The 18,561-nt window shown below is 42.0% G+C and overlaps 3 protein-coding genes across 3 annotated transcripts in view; 1 reads left to right on the plus strand and 2 right to left on the minus strand.

The window, feature by feature from the left end:
• Positions 1-442: 442 nt before the first annotated feature.
• LOC120296088 (proline-rich receptor-like protein kinase PERK5) lies at positions 443-3,447 on the minus strand. The gene is given in 9 exon segments (XM_039317747.1): positions 443-736; positions 1,210-1,371; positions 1,628-1,775; positions 2,304-2,380; positions 2,461-2,531; positions 2,621-2,707; positions 2,819-3,025; positions 3,028-3,335; positions 3,437-3,447. Coding segments are annotated over 9 exon segments (1,365 nt in total).
• An 8,674-nt stretch (positions 3,448-12,121) lies between these two features.
• Positions 12,122-16,409, plus strand: LOC104455468 (ras-related protein Rab7). Its single transcript, XM_039316252.1, is given in 8 exon segments — positions 12,122-12,277; positions 12,723-12,749; positions 12,922-13,021; positions 15,040-15,186; positions 15,296-15,376; positions 15,480-15,625; positions 16,055-16,072; positions 16,074-16,409. Coding segments are annotated over 8 exon segments (615 nt in total). The 5' UTR covers positions 12,122-12,224; the 3' UTR covers positions 16,117-16,409.
• Positions 16,410-17,906: 1,497 nt separating this feature from the next.
• LOC120296089 (organ-specific protein S2-like) overlaps positions 17,907-18,561 on the minus strand; it is a 1,993-nt gene continuing 1,338 nt past the window's right edge. Inside the window, exon 2 of the mRNA XM_039317748.1 lies at positions 17,907-18,401. Coding sequence (XP_039173682.1) covers positions 17,907-18,401 — 495 coding nt within the window. The remainder of the gene's footprint in view (positions 18,402-18,561) is intronic.

Below are 18,561 nucleotides of genomic sequence, written 5' to 3' on the forward strand. Positions count from 1 at the left end.
ATCAATTACTAGTAATAATGCTTAAAATTGAATTTAAATTCAGTGAAAAATGTTCAAAAATGTGATTTTCTCTTTTGGTATTAATTATTATTCATCATTGCCAATTCAACTGTGCTTTAACAACATTGAGATAGCTGAAGAAATGTGGAAAAAGAATCAGAAAGGATCAACATTTTATAAAATGCTAATAAGATGGACTTTTCCAAACTCTAACGTACGAAATTTTAATTTCATCGAATTCGATTATGAAAAAAAATCAATTTGCCGCAACACAACACCACACAACAATATATATTCCTAACTTTTCTTCCAACGCGAACGCATATAACAATTGTTCAAAGGAAGTTTACAAGAAAAAAGAAGGAAAACATAGAAAAAGAAAGGACCACAAGATTATAATCCAATTCGGGTCGATTCGTCCCATTCATCGGAAACGATCTTTTCACGGACTATGTCTCCTGGACCCGACTTTGCTCGTCTCCTCCGTGTCGCTGCTTGAAGAAGAAGGATTCAGCCCGTACTCGCTCGTGCCTCCATACTCGCTGCTCACGTACTCATGATTGTTAAACGCGACTTTCTTGAATTGCCTCATGTTCTCGCTATAAGAGACGCTTTCGTAATCGGTGCTGCTCGATCCGCCGGCGGCCCAGTTTTGGCCGGTCGAGCTTTGGCCGTTCGACTTCGGCCAGAAGTTTAGATCGTCGAAAGAACCGTCCCCTTCTAGAGCTCGAACGATCTGGCCAATTCGCAATTAGTTAGAACTGAGTTTCCATACTGGGGTATGATGTATAAATTATATTGATGCCTTTGGGCTATTGCTGTGCGGATCATAGCAGGAGAATGGAAAATTTGAAGTGATGGATTCTAAAAGAAAAGCCTAACTTTCTCGACTCTTTATCCATGCTAAGTAGACTGAATCATGGATCCGGCAATGTCATAGGTTAATCCTAGGACTTGCTTGAGCCAATAACCGATTTCCCCCCTTGGGCCCTAGCCTGATCATTTAATGAATAAAGTCGATGTTTCTCAAATCACGAGCAAGCTCGGACAAGGAATTTCAGACTCGATATCCTGACCTCCCGACCAGGTCCATCCATTGATCGAGTCCTACATATTAGTAGCTAGCGGGATTTACATATTACCGTGTAATCTTTCCTAGAGATGCCCAAAAAAAAGAAAAAAATTAGCTCGATAAGCGAAAACATGTACCTGGCTCATCTTGGGTCTCCTCCTAGCGGAGTGCCGGATACATGCGCCAGCACACGCCGCCATGCGCGCCATCTCCTGATGGTCGTAACGGGCTTCCAACCGCGGGTCGGCTAACTCGTTGAATTTGCTCTCTTCCAAGGCACGTCCGATTCGGGGCCTAGCCTGCTCATCCAAGAATAACATGAATTAAACTGAAGGTTCAAATTTAAGCTACCAAATGTAAAGATTTTAAAGAACAATAATCCCACGCATGGCTTGTTCGTAGTAAAGTAAGAGAGAAGAAGGAAAAAAAAAGATCATATCGAATCCGTTTGCATTTTATGTCAACTATACGCCTCTCCATTTGGAATTTCTTGGTCGTTTTGATATGTTAATGGTGAGTTGTTTTCTCAAGTAAAATGAAAGGAAAGAGCCGAACCCAATCCACAAGGCTGTCCTCCATCAACTCGCTGGTGGGGTCGGCCGGACGCCGTCCCGTTATCAGCTCCAGAAGCATAACTCCGAAGGAGAAGATGTCGGACTTGTCAGTCAGTTTGCCGCTCGCTGCATACTCCGGGGCCAAGTAACTGCAAAAAGTAACGTTGACTTAGTTGGTCGATAAGTGACTGTTTTCAGGGTAGATAAGTCTCAGATTCTTGATCTGGAATCTACCCTCTCAGAATTGATTCCTAATTCAGAACTGGGCGGTTCCAAGCCCATATCAAGGTCAATTCGGGAATCAGGCCTACAGTTTAAGTAGGTTAATTGCTATTTCAAGAAAACTTATCATATTTAACAGTTTGTGGTGTAGTGAATAAGGCAATGGTGGATTTCCTAGGCTTCCCAGTTCGAAACAGATCTCCAATGTACCTATCCTTTTTCTAAACAAAATGAATAAGTGAGAGAACCGTTCAGAACCAGTTCGCGGTGTAAAACCAGGAATTGAAACGGTCATGGTCGGTTTCCTAAGTTTTATACCCAGAAACCTACCCGGTCCATGTATGAACCAGCCTAGAAAAAGTCGGATAAGGCCAGTTCGGGTTGGTTCCTTGGATTGAATCGGACTGGTTGCTCAGACCCTATTAGAGATGAAATTGAGTATTCATATTTCTTGCCCGAATGTTCCCATGATTCGTGTCGACACGTGAGTGAAATTGTCCGAAGTAAGCTTAGCTAGTCCGAAGTCCGCCACCTACACGATCCATTGCCATGGTTGAAACGGCTTCAGATGCAATTTTCAGCCCCGGAAAAAGAAGAGAAACGTATACTGACCTTGGCCTCGAAGTTGAAATCAAGAAGGATGTTTGCACCTTTGATGTCCCGATGGATGATACGAGGGTGACCTGATGATTCAAGTTGGAATGATCAATGTATCATTGCAGAGGGGGAGAGAGAGAGAGAAAGGGAGGGAGGGAGGAGATGAGATGCTCACAATCTTCATGCAGATAAGCGAGGCCCTTGGCAGATCCTAAAGCAATTCGAAGCCTGGTGGACCAACCCATGGGCGGACGATCTTTCGCTGTGAATTGGTGCGATTGTTAGTGATAGATGAAGGTGATACTCTCATCAAGCTAGGTGATCCACCCTGTGAATTGGGTGTGACTGTTGGTAATTTATTGTAGAACCATACCATGAAGGTGATACTCTAGGGTTTTGTTCGGCATGAACTCGTAAACCATCATCCTCTGACTTCCGGCGATGCAGTATCCTATCAGCGACACCAGATGACGGTGATGGACACGGCTGATGATCTCCACCTCAGCCTGAAACTCCCTATCTCCCTGCCCGCTCCCGGCTTTCAAGCACTTCACGGCCACCTCCTGCCCGCTCGGCAGCACCCTTTGTGCACGTACCCGAAACCTCCTTGGCCTATTATGGTGTCGAAGGCAAATCCGTTTGTGGCCATCGCTAATTCGTTATAGGTGAAGGTGCTCTTGTTGAACCCGAGAGTGATGGAAGAGTCCAGGCCATGCGAGCTCCTCGAGTTCCCTTCGGTGCTGCTCGAGAGAGGCGGTGGCGGCGTCGGCCAGCCTGAAGGTAGAGCGCCTGCCACCGCCCCCAGCGGGGAGGGATTTGAACGACGTGATCTGTTCCAGGTGGCTGAGTGTTGCGCCGACTCGAGTAGGTCTTGTAGTAGCTTTTGCCAGCTAAAGAGGGAAAAAGAAAAGGAAAGAAGATAAATCACTTATTCTTTTATTGTCTTTTTTCTTTCCCTTTAGCACGAACTAGGTCTAGTTTGTGCACGCACCTTTGAGCCATCGCCAAAAGAGCCAGCGTGATGATTCGTCTGAGCTCGCGGGTTCTTCTTCTTCTTCTTCCCAGCGCAAGAAAAGATAAACCACACCAAGAGCACGGCCAATAACACTCCTACTCCTATCGCGACTCCGATCATGACAGGCAAGAGAGGGAGTGACGAGGAGGAGCTAGGAGATGGTGGCGAGCTGCCACTTGTTGAGGAGCCCGTCGGAGGCGACGGAGAAGGCGTTGTTCCATTTGACGGGGGCGTGAGAGATCCTGGCGGCGGTGGAAAATTTGGTACCGCGGAGGATGGAGGAGGCGGTGATAATGCGCCACCAGAGGGGTCACCTGGCGGCGGAATTACAGGAGGAGGGTTTGCTGGTTGAGGAGGCGATAGGGAAGGTAAAGGCGGCGAGTTCGGCGTATTTGGCGGTAGTGGCGACGGTTGTTGCGGTGGAGGGCCAGGGCAACTATTGGCGGTGAGGGCGGGGTATTTAGATCACTTGATGGAGGCGGCGGAGACGGGATGGCCTCTGAAGGTGGTGGCGATGAAGCCGGGGGAGGCGAGGTAGCGGGTGGGGGTGGGGGTGAGGCCAATGGTGGTGGCGATGCAGTCAAATTCGACGCCATGGGAGGAGGAGACGGTGGCGATGGTGGTGGCGACGACCGCAGCGGAGGCGACGGTGAAGGTGGTGGTGAAGACGGAGGGGTTGGCAGCACCAGAGACTCCATCGGCGGCAATGGGTCCATCGCCACTGAGACCCAAACGGCTCACGGCAGGCCGGCGGCAGTCGGAGGAGGAGGGGAGATCCCCCAACACCCTTCCCGAGACAAACAAGCAACCCACCATCATGAAAGTTCCATAACGTACAACGAAACACGCACGAATCAATTCATCAATCAAACGCCAATCGAATTCAGCAAGAAAAGAAAAGCAAAAGCATCCAACTGCTCCTCATCAAATCTCATCATCTGCCGGACAGAAAGAGAGAGAATACCTGCCGGAGAAGGTCTAAATCTCCAGGAAACAAGAGCGATGGAATCGTTTTGTAATGGCGCTTTCCTGGAGGAGGAGGAGGTGTTGGCCAATGTCCTCCTCCCTAGAAATCAGGTGAATCTTCTCTGGACCCTGTTATCATCCTAGAAACGTCTAAGACAGTTCTATTTTTAGCTCAATTAGTTGTCGTGTTTCCCTCCAAATTGCTCGCCGAGCAACCGAAGTAAGTGATCGGCAAAATCTCGCCCGCGCGACGCTGAATTACTACGATTATAATGACTTGGAATGGACACAGCCCTGCCCAAAAATAGTCCTCCAATTATGCACAGCTCGCTAATGCCATGTTGTTCGACGTATCTAGAAAATGCGATCGAATATGTTACTCTATGTTTCCGAATATTAATGGACCGTGTCTTTTTTTTCCCCCGGATTCTCTGACATTGTGAATTTCTCTGGGGAAAAACATGTACCGCCATGAGATATATCGGTTTATAAAACGCATTGATTGATCAGCTCCCTCCATATGCTTCTACAATCTTTGGGTCCGTTTATTTCGTGAAAAATCTGAAAGAAAAAAAAATCAGAAAGCATCTTTTGTCATTTGGTAAGGAAAATATGACGTGGAACTTTTTATATTCTTTTCTTTTTGCTAATAAAAATAATTAAAAAATCATTTAAAAAATTAAAGATTTGATATATATTACATATTTTTGTAATAACAATTGTTTTATTAACTAAGAACTCAAGTCTAAGCGCTGAGGACTAGGACATGACCTTTGTGGACCCAAGCTTGAGGGTTGGGACTAGAGCTTGAGCATCGGACACCCGAGTAGGGCATTTATGTACACAAGCTTGGGTGTTGGAGTATCAATTACGAGCATCAATAGGGGTGAGCATAGTCCCTAGCACCTAACCAAGGGACCAATCTACATAGTGTTGATTATCAATTTTAAGATTAGGGACCGAGGACCGGATTGACCCCGTGGGTCCGGTCCAATTCTAGGATCAACTGGGATCAACCAATGTTTTTTCATTTTTTTATGTTCCTTAAAAGAATAAACATATTCTTTTAAATCACATATTCATCAACATTGCACATTGAATAATCAAACTATGTATGTTGGTACATATCAAAAATAGATCTAAGATAAGGTAACAACACTCCATTTGGCATTGTGGAGCTGTGATTGTGAGGCGGGCCAAGAGAGGTGAGCAATTTCAACAGTTGAGCTGTGTTCATAAGGAGAGGCTAGAGCCTAGAGAGGCAAGTGGTGAGCAAGGTGAGTAAAGATGGTTTATATCTTCTTCTTTTTTTCCTGTTGAATCCAAGCTGGGCTTCTACTTTCAAATTACATGGAAAAACTGCATAAGAAAGAACAGAGGCAGAAGTGCAATGATTTAAAGTACACAAAAATATATGATATACATTATGTATATAGTATATACAGGGTTGATTTGGATGGACCAACCTGAAAATCTCTAGACTAAGAATCAACCCGCATATTGCAGGGTTTAGAGGTCTCAAGACTAAGGACTGGTCCAGTCCCCCTTGAAATCGATGCACCGCTCCTGGGTTGACTAGACAGATGCTCACCATTAGGCACTAGGGTTTAGGCACGGCCTTGGTAGACCCAAACGTGGTCATTGGGGGCTCAGGCCTAAGCACCAAGAGTTCGAAGCCCGACTTTGATATACTTGGGCTTGGCCAGTGGAAACCTAGTCTTAAATGCCAAGACTCGGGAGCCAACATTGGGGTTTTTGTACTCAAGGGTAGAGTTTTGGATTTAAGCGTTGACACTTAGTCATATTTTGAGGACGTTTTCTAGTTCCTTTAAAGAGGAAATCATTTTCTGGATTTAAGTTTTGGTAGGAAAATATTTTCTAAGCAAATCAAAGGTTAGAAAATGAAAGAAAATATTTTTTACGAAATAAATGGACCCTTCGTGTTTCTTTCTCTGTGTAGTAATGATCCTAGTGGCCGCCGCCACTGAAGGGGCTATCGCCCATCATCACTTGGTCTTCAGATCTTGAAAATCCAATATCTGCCGAGTGTGGCGGCATGGAGATCAAGCATGCAGCAGACGGGAGACTGAAGGTGGCAGCGACTAGAGAACCGGCGTAATCATAAAGGCTCTGGCTTCTAGGCACGAGCCTTCTCCCGGGCAGAACTGCCCTTAAAAGCAGTCAAAGGGTGAAAACAAAAGTGAACCTGTTCCTTCGGGGACTCAAGCCACTTACCTTGGGGATGATACGTGCAATCCCGACTGCTGAGCCGAGATGACTTTATTGTTACAGATTGAAACTAGCTATAATACAAATTATGAACATGCCAAACAAACTCGGTTCTGGGTAGAAAACGGGAACCGAGTCAGTTTGTTCCTAGTCCCGCCCCAAATCTAGCCGGTCGGATTCGTGCTTCCGATATATTGGTTGAGGCGGTTGCAGCGGCTCAGCAGTTAGGACGGTGACTTCAGTCTCCCACACTCCCTTACACTCATTAGACTTCATTATGTCTATTCGTTCTCTCTCGAAAGAAGTGATGCAGTTGGGATTACTTAATTTGAAGTTCACATTCCCATAAACAACAAAACTTGATATCGCCTCGTTATTCGATCCGAAAAGAAAGGTGAGAAAGTTTATTGGGTTTGTGCTATCTTTGTTTTCCAGGTCAATTTTACGATGGATAAGTCTAAGAAAACTTCTAGGTTTTATAATATATTTTTTCCTTACTCCTTATGTTATTTGACAATTACTAGGTAGTTAACTAGGAGTAGCTAAGTTCGTATTATAAGATACTAGTTTCTTTATATGCGCTCCACACGTGATTGATTCAAGATGGATTTGGATGATTTTTAGCAAATATCATAGATATAAGTTTCAAAGGTAAGAATATGTGCTCCATAAAATTAGAAGATTTGTAGAGAATTCGCTTAAAATTTCAAATTTTCATAATTATATCTAATGCTCATTTTACTTTTCTTTCTATTGGGATCAAATAATATTCAAATTCGAGTGATGCTCAAGCTTGTTTGCTAGGGCTTTCTATTGAAAATTTATTGGGAAAATTCTAAATAAAAGTCTAAAATACTCTCATTTTCTCAAATAAGAGTATAAAGTGGATGCCGTTTCAAATGAATGCCTAAAATAGCTATTGGTTTCAAAGAAGGGCCTGATTTTCTAATTGGTCAATGGCATTTTCATCTTTAACATTGTCGCGACCAAATTTTTGGGTGTGAACCATCTAGGGTTTGGCTAATGGATTGTTAAGTCTAGACTTAACTTGGGCTCTCCCAAGCTCATACCAATTCGCGACTTAAATTCAATTTCTTAACATGCAAATGGATTTTATGTAGAAATCGCCACTAATTTATTTTTTGGTGGGTCGATTAGAAACCCAAGTAAAGTAACAGGAGTTTTACTTTACTCCTACGAACTAGAGACTTTTTAGGTACGGGGACTTTGATTACACTAGATTTCTCTAAGGCCCTTTCGGTATCATTCTTTTATTTAAAAAAAAATGTTTCTTGTAGGCAACTTAAATTGATTTTAAATATAATTCCCTAACATGTAAGGTGATCATACGGATGCGCAAAACACCAATTTAACACTCTAGGAAAGCAATGAATAAATTGCAGGACTTATCTCATAGCAACGAAAGTATCCGTAATGTTAGATCAGAATTCACATCAACAGTTTTAGATATGATTTCTAATTAACACGCAATCTCTTTTTCTTTTTCTTTTTTTTCACTTATTTAAGGAGAGTCATGCAATGCAATGCAATTTAACCTAATGACATGCAATTTCTAGCTAAATGGACCTAACCACAATCACTAAGTAACATGCATTTCATGAACCTAATTCTATATGACATGCACATGTCATTTTCTATTTTCTTAATAAGCATGCAATCTATCATAATATGCAATGACGTGCAAAGAATGCCATAATTCTAAATTTTTCTTTTTTTATTACGAAATTCGAAATTAAAATTGCCAAATAATTAAAAGTGCAATTTAAATTTAAAACTAACATCCTAAATGATTGCATTTTTTTGGATTTTTATTTAAGGGATTCGAAATAAATAAATTTCCTATTCTAAATATGCAAAATATATTTTAACATGAACCTAATCTAACTCAAATATATGTTTTTGGGTTTTTCTTTTAAGGAACACTCAAATAGAGGCATCAAGAAAGCACGACACCAAATCAAGCAAGATATCATCCATATCCATTTAATTTTGGGAAATAGATTAACGAATTGTATCTCGTGCATGAGATCGGATTGACTAATTTAAAATAAAATCACGAATTGTATCTCGAGCGTGAGATCGGATTGAAGATTTTTCCGTATGATTGCGGATCATATTTCGAGCATGAAATCGGACAGTCAATTATATGTACGTTGTGAAATTAGGAAGATTTCCCAATTTAAAAGGCTAATCTAGATTACGAACACAGCCTCGACTAATTTTTGGAAATTAAAATAGACAAAGTTTTACCTATTCCCAATACCGACTTCCAATTTGGACTTCGAATGGTGGCTCGTGAATCACGATGGAGTTCGATTTGGATCAGTAGCTCGTCGCCTTAGCTTGCGGTGCGGTGCTCAGCGAAAGTGGTGGTGTAGCCGACGTCGAGGAATCTTTGAGTGACGATGCGAGGCAAAGCCGAGAGTTGGATACCGTGTAATCGTTTTCGCCTGCAAAAGCAATCAATCATCGCGGAAGCTGCTGGACAAACGTTGACTTAAGAAAACGTTGCGGTGGAGAGACCAAGGCAGTAACTTGGTAAGGCTCCGAGATCGCGTCGATTGGAACTTGAACGCGTGACCCCGAGGATGGAATTCTCACCGGGGTTATTGGCGTCCCTCGAGAAATCCTGCAGCTGCTTGATGAGGCACGACTAAGGCTAGTCGTGGCGGGAACCTTGCTGAAAACCTGCCATGGAAAAGTCAATCACGACAATAAAAAGACAAGCTTGCTGGAAACGTCTTCAATTTTTGTGAAACACAATCAATTCCCCTCAAAGTTGACCACCCCTCTTTTACTGGGAACATCTATGCCCTAATTTTCTTTTCTCACTTCATGCATGGATTTATGCATGGGTGCTACAGAGAAGTGGAGGCACGCGTTCCCTCTCTTCAAGTTTGTCTTGTAGGCGAATCTGTTGGGTTCACGAAGAAGACCTGCAAAACAAAGGCGGACTCGACCAAAGGCGTAGTGGCTGGGATTCGTCGAGTCTGCACTGGGTTGAAGAACAGAACGCCGAAGGGACTCCTGGTGTACTCGGTCAAAGATTGGCAGTAGCGCGTGGCTGCTCGTGGCATCGGCTGCGTGCAGGCGCCGGTTTGGACGTGAAGCAGTAGCGATCAACGGAGGAACAACGGTTGAGGATGGTGGGCTGCGGGCGTTGACTTCAAGGTCGAGCAACTGGAGGCACCAATCGGGGGAGTCGAAGAAGACCCCCCTTTTCCTCCTTTCTTTTACCTCTCTGCACTTGACAAAGAAGAAAAGACATTTTTTTGTGGCTCACGTTCACTCTGTTCTTGTTGGTAAAATATGGCTTCCGAAATGAGTTGAACAATGAAATCGAATCGAGTAATCAAGTCGGATTTGAGACGCATGATATCACTTTCTTTAAAGATTTATTTGCCCCACAAAGTTGCTAATGGTCACCGGCAAATTTCATCCAGATACAACAAAATTTCAAATGAGAATACTAGATAGCAATTCTAATATTTCTCTAGGGTCTCTCATGGAAACAATTAAAAATAATAGCTGTAGTTTCTTTTGAAAAAGACGAAAAAAAATGAAAGAAATCATTCTTTGATCTCAAAACAAATGTACTTATATATGTCTTTTTGAATAGATGCAACTCTTCAAAATATTACAAAAAAGAACAAAATCAACCTTTCGAGAAATGTTACAAAATAAACAAGTATGTATCAAAAGTTACGTTGAAAAGACATAAAAAAATTCGAAATTAAATAAATAATAATAAAAATAACCGTAACTTTTCCATAAACAATGACCTTGCACTGCTTCAACAAGACTTTATAGTTAATTTCTTTTATAAAAATAAATCCGAATTTTCAATAAATAATTTTTTTGGTAAATGGTAAGAATAAATAAAATTAATGATTGTTGGTTAATGCCAAATCTCCCGTCCACGTGAGCACTCACATTTTTTTACGTGGGACAAGGCACCTCTTCATTTGTTTTATAAACAAATTATCAACAGTTCCCTCTCACTTTTCTCTTAAAAAAATGCTCTCTCCCCCTCTCATGATTTTTTTTTTTTGATGAACCAACCTCGCACGTCCCAACTTTTTCATCCCTACTCTCTATTGCGCTTCCCTCAACGTGGCCGTAATGTGTGGCCTCCCCTTGCTTGTCCTTAGATGGTCCTTTTATAGGTAGCACTAACCTAGGTTTTCGAGAAAAGAGAATAAATCTGCATATTATATTTTAGAACAATGACATTTGTAGCCACAAATTTTCCGATTCCTTTCTATCCACATTCCTCGATCCTTTTACCCGCATCTTCGTAAAATCAGCCGAATTCTTTCTTCTTTTATTTGCTTTATGTGTCCACGTGTGTCCACGAAACAAATTTCTTCAAGACAAGCCAAATATACCGCCATAGATACGCATGAAGAGAATATATGGTCAATGTCTCCAAATTTTACTTCCTTTCTCTTCATTATCTTTCTCAGCAGAAACATTGGTGACCCCTTGGATTTTTCTTTTTGCCCAAGCCAATTTTTTGGAGTTCACGCATGAGTGGGCTCCTTGCCACCAATATTGAATGTCCACTCCCAAATTGCGCATGAGATCCGCGCAATGCAATTTTATGTGGACTCATTGTTATGCTAATGCTCCTAACATCTATGTAATTAATATTTTTTTAGGGATAAAATTGACCCATAATTTTCTATGCAATAAATAAATGATCGAATTGCAAAATTTATGCATCAACAAACAATTATTAAACTTTTCATTCTTTCTTTTTTCGTTTTCTGGTTGTCTTAGCCACCAAAGAGGGCTAAGCGAGGGCCACCCTCACTAGCCATGAGCAAGAGACAGCCTCACCCAACCAAGGTTGCTCGTGCCAAATCTACGTGTGGGTTGCCTCACTTGCAGTCGATGAGAGTTGCTGCCTCGCTGGGCCCTTGCCAATGCTTGCTGAAAAGAAAAACAAAAGAAAAGAGAAAAACAAAAAACAATGTAAAATTATAATTATATTTTGATGAAAAGTCTCCTTGATCGGTAGGAATATCTAGCCAATCAATAATCAGTGATGTCAAGCCATTTTTTAAAACTGTTATAACCATTTTAAGTCTTTATTTGAAACTAACCTGGCAATTTCATACCTTTATTTCAAATATATTAATTTCGGATTGAAATTTTTTCAAGGTTATTTATTTGAATTTCTTGTTAAAAACAAATAATTTTTAAAACGCTAAGGAGGGATAAGAAAAAAATCGTGATTTCGCATCTGAGGAATATTCCAGTCAAATCGAGTCAATTTTTTTTTAAATGTATTAAAGAAATTGACAGAAGTCTGTAAATAAATAAATAAACTTTGTTCCTTGCCCCCAAAAATCACGACATTTTACACGCGTGCCAGCCGGGCACTTTCCGCTAAATCTCACGTGCGGCTACTAGAAGATCCGCGGACCAGCTAGCGACGGAAGCTGCAAAGCCCTTTCTCTCTCTCTCTCCGAAGCAGGCTGCGAGAATTTCGAAGTGCTGTCTGCTCACATCTCTCTCTCTCTCTCTTCTGCGAGGCAGTGCGATGCCGTCCCGCCGGAGAACGCTCCTCAAGGTCATCATCCTCGGGGACAGCGGGTGAGTCCCCGTCGCTCGCTTCCATCTCTTGCGCCGTTGCTCTGCATTCGCGATGCGTCCGGGGTGTGTCCATGGGCAGGCGGGGGGCTGCTGATCGTCCAGTCGGATCTTAGACTCCGAGGCGAGATAAAAACCTGGGTTTGGTCAGACGATCGGGGGAATCGTGGGTCGTCGATGTGGTCCAGGCGTCGGCAGGGTGGTGGGGGATCGAGAATTGCGTCGGGGAAGCTCTGTTTGTCTTTACGCCGGCGGTTTGATGGATGAACGTTGTGGCTCAGGGGTTGGGAAACAGTTCCTTCTCTGGTTCTGTCGGGGTGAACTTCTCCGCGGAAAAAGTGTCGTTCTTGATGAGGAATTGTGGTTGTTTGCGTCTTTTTTTGGGCCAATTACACCTTAGAGATCATGCGGGATCGGCTTTGAGTTTGGTTTTTCCTGTGATTTGCAGGGTCGGGAAGACCTCTTTGATGAACCAGTATCCTGTTCCTCCCGCTTCAGTTGGTGTCAAAACGTTGATTTGTATTTTATTTTCTTGATTTGGATAATTCCCTTTGTTTATTTTAAGGAGTAGTTGTTACTTTCTGGTAAGCCAGCTATCCCGGCCTCGTTTCTTTTAGGATGTTTGCCTTAAATCTGTTGCTTTTAAGATATGTAAATAAAAAGTTCAGTAATCAGTATAAAGCAACTATTGGAGCTGATTTCTTGACCAAGGAAGTTCAGCTCGACGATAGGCTCTTCACTTTACAGGTCAGTGACAGACAGCTGCTATACTACGATAACATGCTTAATTTCATTTTGACTGCAAACAATTTCACACATTATTTGTTGGGCAAATATCCTAAATTATGCCCACTATGACATATTTAACCTAAACTTTTCTTTGCAACACCAAAAATTTCAAACTTATACCTGTGTGATACATTTACCCTTTGTCAAAGTTATGACAATAAGAACTGTTAAAATCTACCTACGTGGACGCCCTAAAGCAAAAATTATTGACATGGCACTCGTGTGGCTTAAGTGAAGTACAAACGGCATTGCTTTGGCTGTAAAACCATCTAACAGAACCTCACTAGAGGGTAAATGTGTCATTTGGCTTAAGTTCGGTTTTATTTTTTATTTTTATTTATATGTCACAAGGAGAAGCTTAGGGTAAATGTCACAAGGAAAAGCTTGGGATTTTTACATCACAATAAGCATAGTTTGGGATTTTTAATGTCACAAAAAGTTGAAGGCAAATGTGTCACGGTGGGCATAGTTTGGAGTTTATCTTGACTTTTTCCATTATTTGTCATGTTCGCACCTTTTATTGTGATTTTGTTTCCTATTACACCCCCCTAGTGTTTGTCCATTTCTTTTAAAACTATGGGCTCTTTTTTCTTCTTCCTTGAGGCATTTTGCTCTCTTCTTTTGTATAGACAAGTTCAAGTTTAGTACCCTGCACACCAGAGAGGATATGTGCCTGAGAAAATTGATGTTATCTACTTAGTGAGAAGTTTCATCCCTGGACGCGTGCCTTCTTGTCCTTTTCTTTCAAAAATGTGGAGGAAAAGTTTTTAATCCCAAGTTTCAGCCATGAAGTTAGTCAAAGAGATCTTGTCGTCAGTTTGTCTTGTGCAAGGCTGCAAGTTTTAGCTTCTTCTGGGAAGCTGTCTATCTAAATCAAGGTTTATGGCAGAATGTAGGGCAATTCTCTGTTGCTTGGGCATAAACATCAGTAAACAAGTGCGCAAAAGAATGGAATCATTAAATTGAACCTTTTTGTTGGCAAAAGACATGTTGGAGCCTCTTATTGAAATTTTTTAATTTGATGCGGTATACAGAATTAGTTTGTAGACTTTGCACAAGCACTTGTGCATGAAGAATTCGTGCATGAGAAATATCATGTTTTAGTAAATGCTGCTGAGTTTCTTAGCAGTAAGTGCTGTCCCATTTTCTTTCCTGTTGTGGTGTGGCTCAGCAGAAAAGGTGAGAGAACCATAAGCCTGTAAGACAAGCATGTATGTCCTATTTAGGAATTACATGTTTAGAATTCCATATCTTGAGGTGTTATTCCCAATGCTTTGGAGTTCTCTTTAACAGTGTTAGACCCACCTAATGTCACCTGGACACTAGCCACAACTGCAATGGGATGAATAGACCATTGGTACATGAGAGTTTCTTAGTGGTAGGTGCTGTCCCATTTCCTGACCTATTGTGGTGTGGCTCAGTAGAAAAGGTGAGAGCACCATAAAGCCCGTAAGCAAGCATGTATGTCCTATTCAGGGTAAATGTTTAGAATTCCATAGCTCGAGGTGTTATTCCCAATGCTTTGGAGTGCTCTTTAACAGTGTTAGACTCACCTAATGTCACGAGGACACTAGCCACTACTACAATGGGATGGATAGGCCAATGATACATGAGAATTTGTGCATAAGGTTGCTGCTGCAGCATAGTCCAGTGGTGCTATTTATATGCACAAATGCAGGTACAAATATGAATTTGGTGTGTGTTAGTTCCTTTGTCTTTCCTCTTACATTTTTTTGGTTAGATATGACGGCAAAATTGCAGATTCATATCAGAGGGATTGAGAGAGAACGCAATTTTGTTTGGTGTTGAACACTAGAATAGGTCTGCATTGTGGCTTCTGCCAATCAACAATGCGTGATATTGCAACCGATTATTCTTGACATAATCAGTTGTTCTTTTGTCCAATTCTTTTATTTTTCCTGCCAATTTTGCGTATTCACTGATTGATGTAATGTATGTCTTCTTTGTCTAATAAGATTTGGGATACAGCTGGTCAAGAGAGATTCCAGAGTCTTGGAGTGGCTTTCTATCGAGGTGCTGACTGCTGTGTTCTTGTGTATGATGTTAACGTTATGAAGTCATTTGACAATCTTAACAATTGGAGGGAGGAGTTCCTCATCCAGGTTTTACTTCAAGCTAAAATTTGATTGAGATTTGCCTCTTTCACTTCCCTAACAATCATCTGCAGACGTGACAGCCTTGAAATTGAAACAAGCTTCAAACCTTGTGCAGGCAAGTCCATCAGATCCGGAGAATTTCCCATTTGTGGTCATAGGAAACAAAATTGACATGGATGGTGGAAACAGCAGAGTGGTACTTTATGTTTCCTTGTTTACCTTCTCTCTTTAGAGCCCTCTTTTCTCAAGTGACTGTGGGGAAGTTGGGTTGACATAAGCATTCTGATGTGTGATTTCAGGTATCGGAGAAAAAAGCTCGAGCTTGGTGTGCTTCAAAGGGGAATATACCATATTTTGAGACCTCTGCGAAGGAAGGTGTCAACGTGGAGGAAGCTTTTCAGTGCATAGCTAAGAATGCCTTGAAAAGTGGTGAAGAAGAAGAGATGTAAGTTCCTATATGACCCTTGCTCCTGTTGACAAGCATATTGAGAATCTCATGAGCTGGGTTTGTGTCTGCCGGTGGAACCTTTGACACGGTATCCTTATTTTGTAACCGAAATGATTAATATTATTTTGATTGGCCTTAGGGTATGTTCTTGTCTAGTCGTGATACCTAGTTGCTCCACTATTGGCACATCATCTATAAATATGCATCTTTCGGTAGCTGAGCTGTAACTCAAACTTCGAAGTTTCATCTGTAATTCTGAGCCTGTTGATAAATTTGTTGGGCTTCCTTTGATTGTCCCAGTTACACCTGCACAGATAAACTTTGCACTCTAAAATCCATCTCTGTAGTGTACTGTTTCATTTTCTGTATCAATGATAATACTAACATAGTCTTGTTTGTGCTCTTCGAATACTCTGCAAAATGCAGATACTTGCCAGACACCATCGGCAAACAGCAGTCAGCCAAGGCCATCAGGATGCGAGTGTTAAGGACTGCCCGATGCTTCTTCCCAATAAATGAATCCATGAAGGATTACTCAGATATTAGCAGGTTCTGCTTGTTTTAGATGATGCTGGGTTGTACATTGCTTTTGCCAGAGAAAATGGTTGCTGACAGATTCTTTTGTCTGGTTCCTTCCATTTATTGCCGAATCAAATGTATTCTTGAGTGATGTCCTACTTAATTTGTCTTTCATGACGCGGCTTTTCTCATCAGTGTTGATTTTTGTTGGTGTATTGATCTTTTTTTTGTGTGTGATCTAAGTACAAATATGCCGAGTCCACTTTCTGTTTCAGACAGTTGATGGAGCAAGCTCCTTATTACTCATCAACACATAGTACATCCAACTGAAAATATGACCATGATAGAACTGAGACAAACGTATCTCATCTTGAAGCAGGGAATGGTTTACTCGTTGTCCAGGATGAAAGTGAGTTATATTTGTATTGTATGACTATCTTTGGGTTCAAAATGATTCCTGTATCCACGTCATCCGGTTCTGGATTTTGCTCACATGGACTGGCGGTTAAAAATCGCTAACCCGGAATTGATGCAATGAAAATATTGATGACATATTCGGTTTCTTTCCTCCCATTTTGTCTCCAACCATTGAGACTTTAGGCTTTGGCTTAAGTCCGTGGAGTTTTCCTCTTCACTTCGAAAGACATCTTCAATTTCAAACCCGGAGCCATCTTTGTGAGGGCTCAATCTCTTCTTGTTCACTGCCATGGCTGCTTAAGCTTCAAGCTTGCAGCCATTGTCGCCAGCTCTGAGTCTTGCGCCACGGACACCCAATTCAGAGTCTTGTGATTGCCATGGCCTCTAGACCAAAGTCTTGTGGCCATGGACAGTCGATATGGAGTACTTAATTGCCATGGCTGGCAACGAGCTTGAGCTTGCGGCAAACATGACCACTAAGATTCGGAGTCTTGTGGCCATGGACTTTTGATCCTGAGTCTTGTTTCCTCTCATCTATATTCACATACTAAGAAAGCTTCTTCAATTCCTAAAGGTTAGCGGCAAGGGAAATTTCTGGCGGTTTAGTGTGAAGTATTCACCTTTTGATATTGTCATATAATCTCTCCCCTTACAGAATTTTCACAAGATTGGAGAGTGCCACTGTCATGAGCCAAAATCGACTTAAAAATTTGGCGAGTTGCCATTTTTTTCTTACTTTTGTTTTCTTTCCTTACTATTCTATCGTTTCAGTTGTGAGTAGTGGATGCAGTTTCAGCTCTTATAGTCCTTGTACCTTTATGGATATTAATAGAGTGCATGCTGTTTACTGCTTATTCCCCTTCACCCTTTTCTTCTGTTGGATTTAGTCTTAGCTCAAAAGCATGGTCAAGTGAGATTAAGATAGGATGGAACGCGTATTGAATATATTGCCTGGAGGATTCTCCAAATCCGTGTCAGCCTTTGGGATTCATCTTTTTTTTTTTATTCTTGTCTCCTCTCGTGATAGTTTCCGGCATTAGTTGGTATCAGAATCGCGGCGCACATAGGAGCAAAGTATTTATTGAAAGCACAGGCCTCTTAAAAACCCCGTTTATAATTTGCAAGGCAATGACAAACCACCACCAGAACATGCGACACACCACAATCACCATCGCCGTACATCAGTTCTATTCGAGGTATTTACCGGCTTTGTCGACACACACATTCACAATACTGCACTAAAATCAAATACATTACGTGAAGCAGTAACACCTCATCGTTGTCTCTTCTCACCATCACTTCTGGCCATAAGCTGTTACGTCGGGTCTTGGCTCGAATGTATTCATGAATGGCTTCTTCCCTTGAGTTGAGCATCGTCCCCATAAGCTGTGACATCAGGCCTCGGCTCGAAATCCTCTGCGAACTTCTTCTGTTGGAGCTTGGCATCATCCCCATAAGCCGTGACATCAGGCCTCGGCTCAAAATCCTCTGCGAACTTCTTCTGTTGGAGCTTGGCATCGTTCCCATAAGCCGTGACATCAGGCCTCGGCTCAATATCCTCCGTGAATTTCTTCTGTTGAAGCTTGGCATCGTTCCCGTAAGCTGTGACATCGGGCCTCGGCTCAAAATCACCTATGAGTCGTTTATGGTCCTCTAGCTTGTCATCTCCGTGGCAGTCAGCCTCCTTCTTCTCGGGGAGAGAAGTGAGGTGAGGTCGATCTGATGGAGGGTTGATCACATGGAGGAGGCCTTCAATTGCTTCTGGCATGGGCTCTTCTTTCATGATGCTCACCCAGTACTCACCCGGGTCTGTTCTAGCAACTGCCGTGCCAATGAACTGAAAAGGCAAACATAGAAATTTGACAGGTGATGATATAATGTCACGTCAGGGCCATAAAAGGGTCAATCATCCATTGAACAGGAATCTTGAGAGAATTTTATTATTTCAACTGGAAACTTCTAAGGTTGGAGAGTTACTAGTTGGTTTGACAGTACTC

This window comes from Eucalyptus grandis, chromosome 7, assembly GCF_016545825.1.
Source record: "Eucalyptus grandis isolate ANBG69807.140 chromosome 7, ASM1654582v1, whole genome shotgun sequence".
In the NCBI taxonomy this organism is placed as follows: Eukaryota; Viridiplantae; Streptophyta; class Magnoliopsida; order Myrtales; family Myrtaceae; genus Eucalyptus; species Eucalyptus grandis.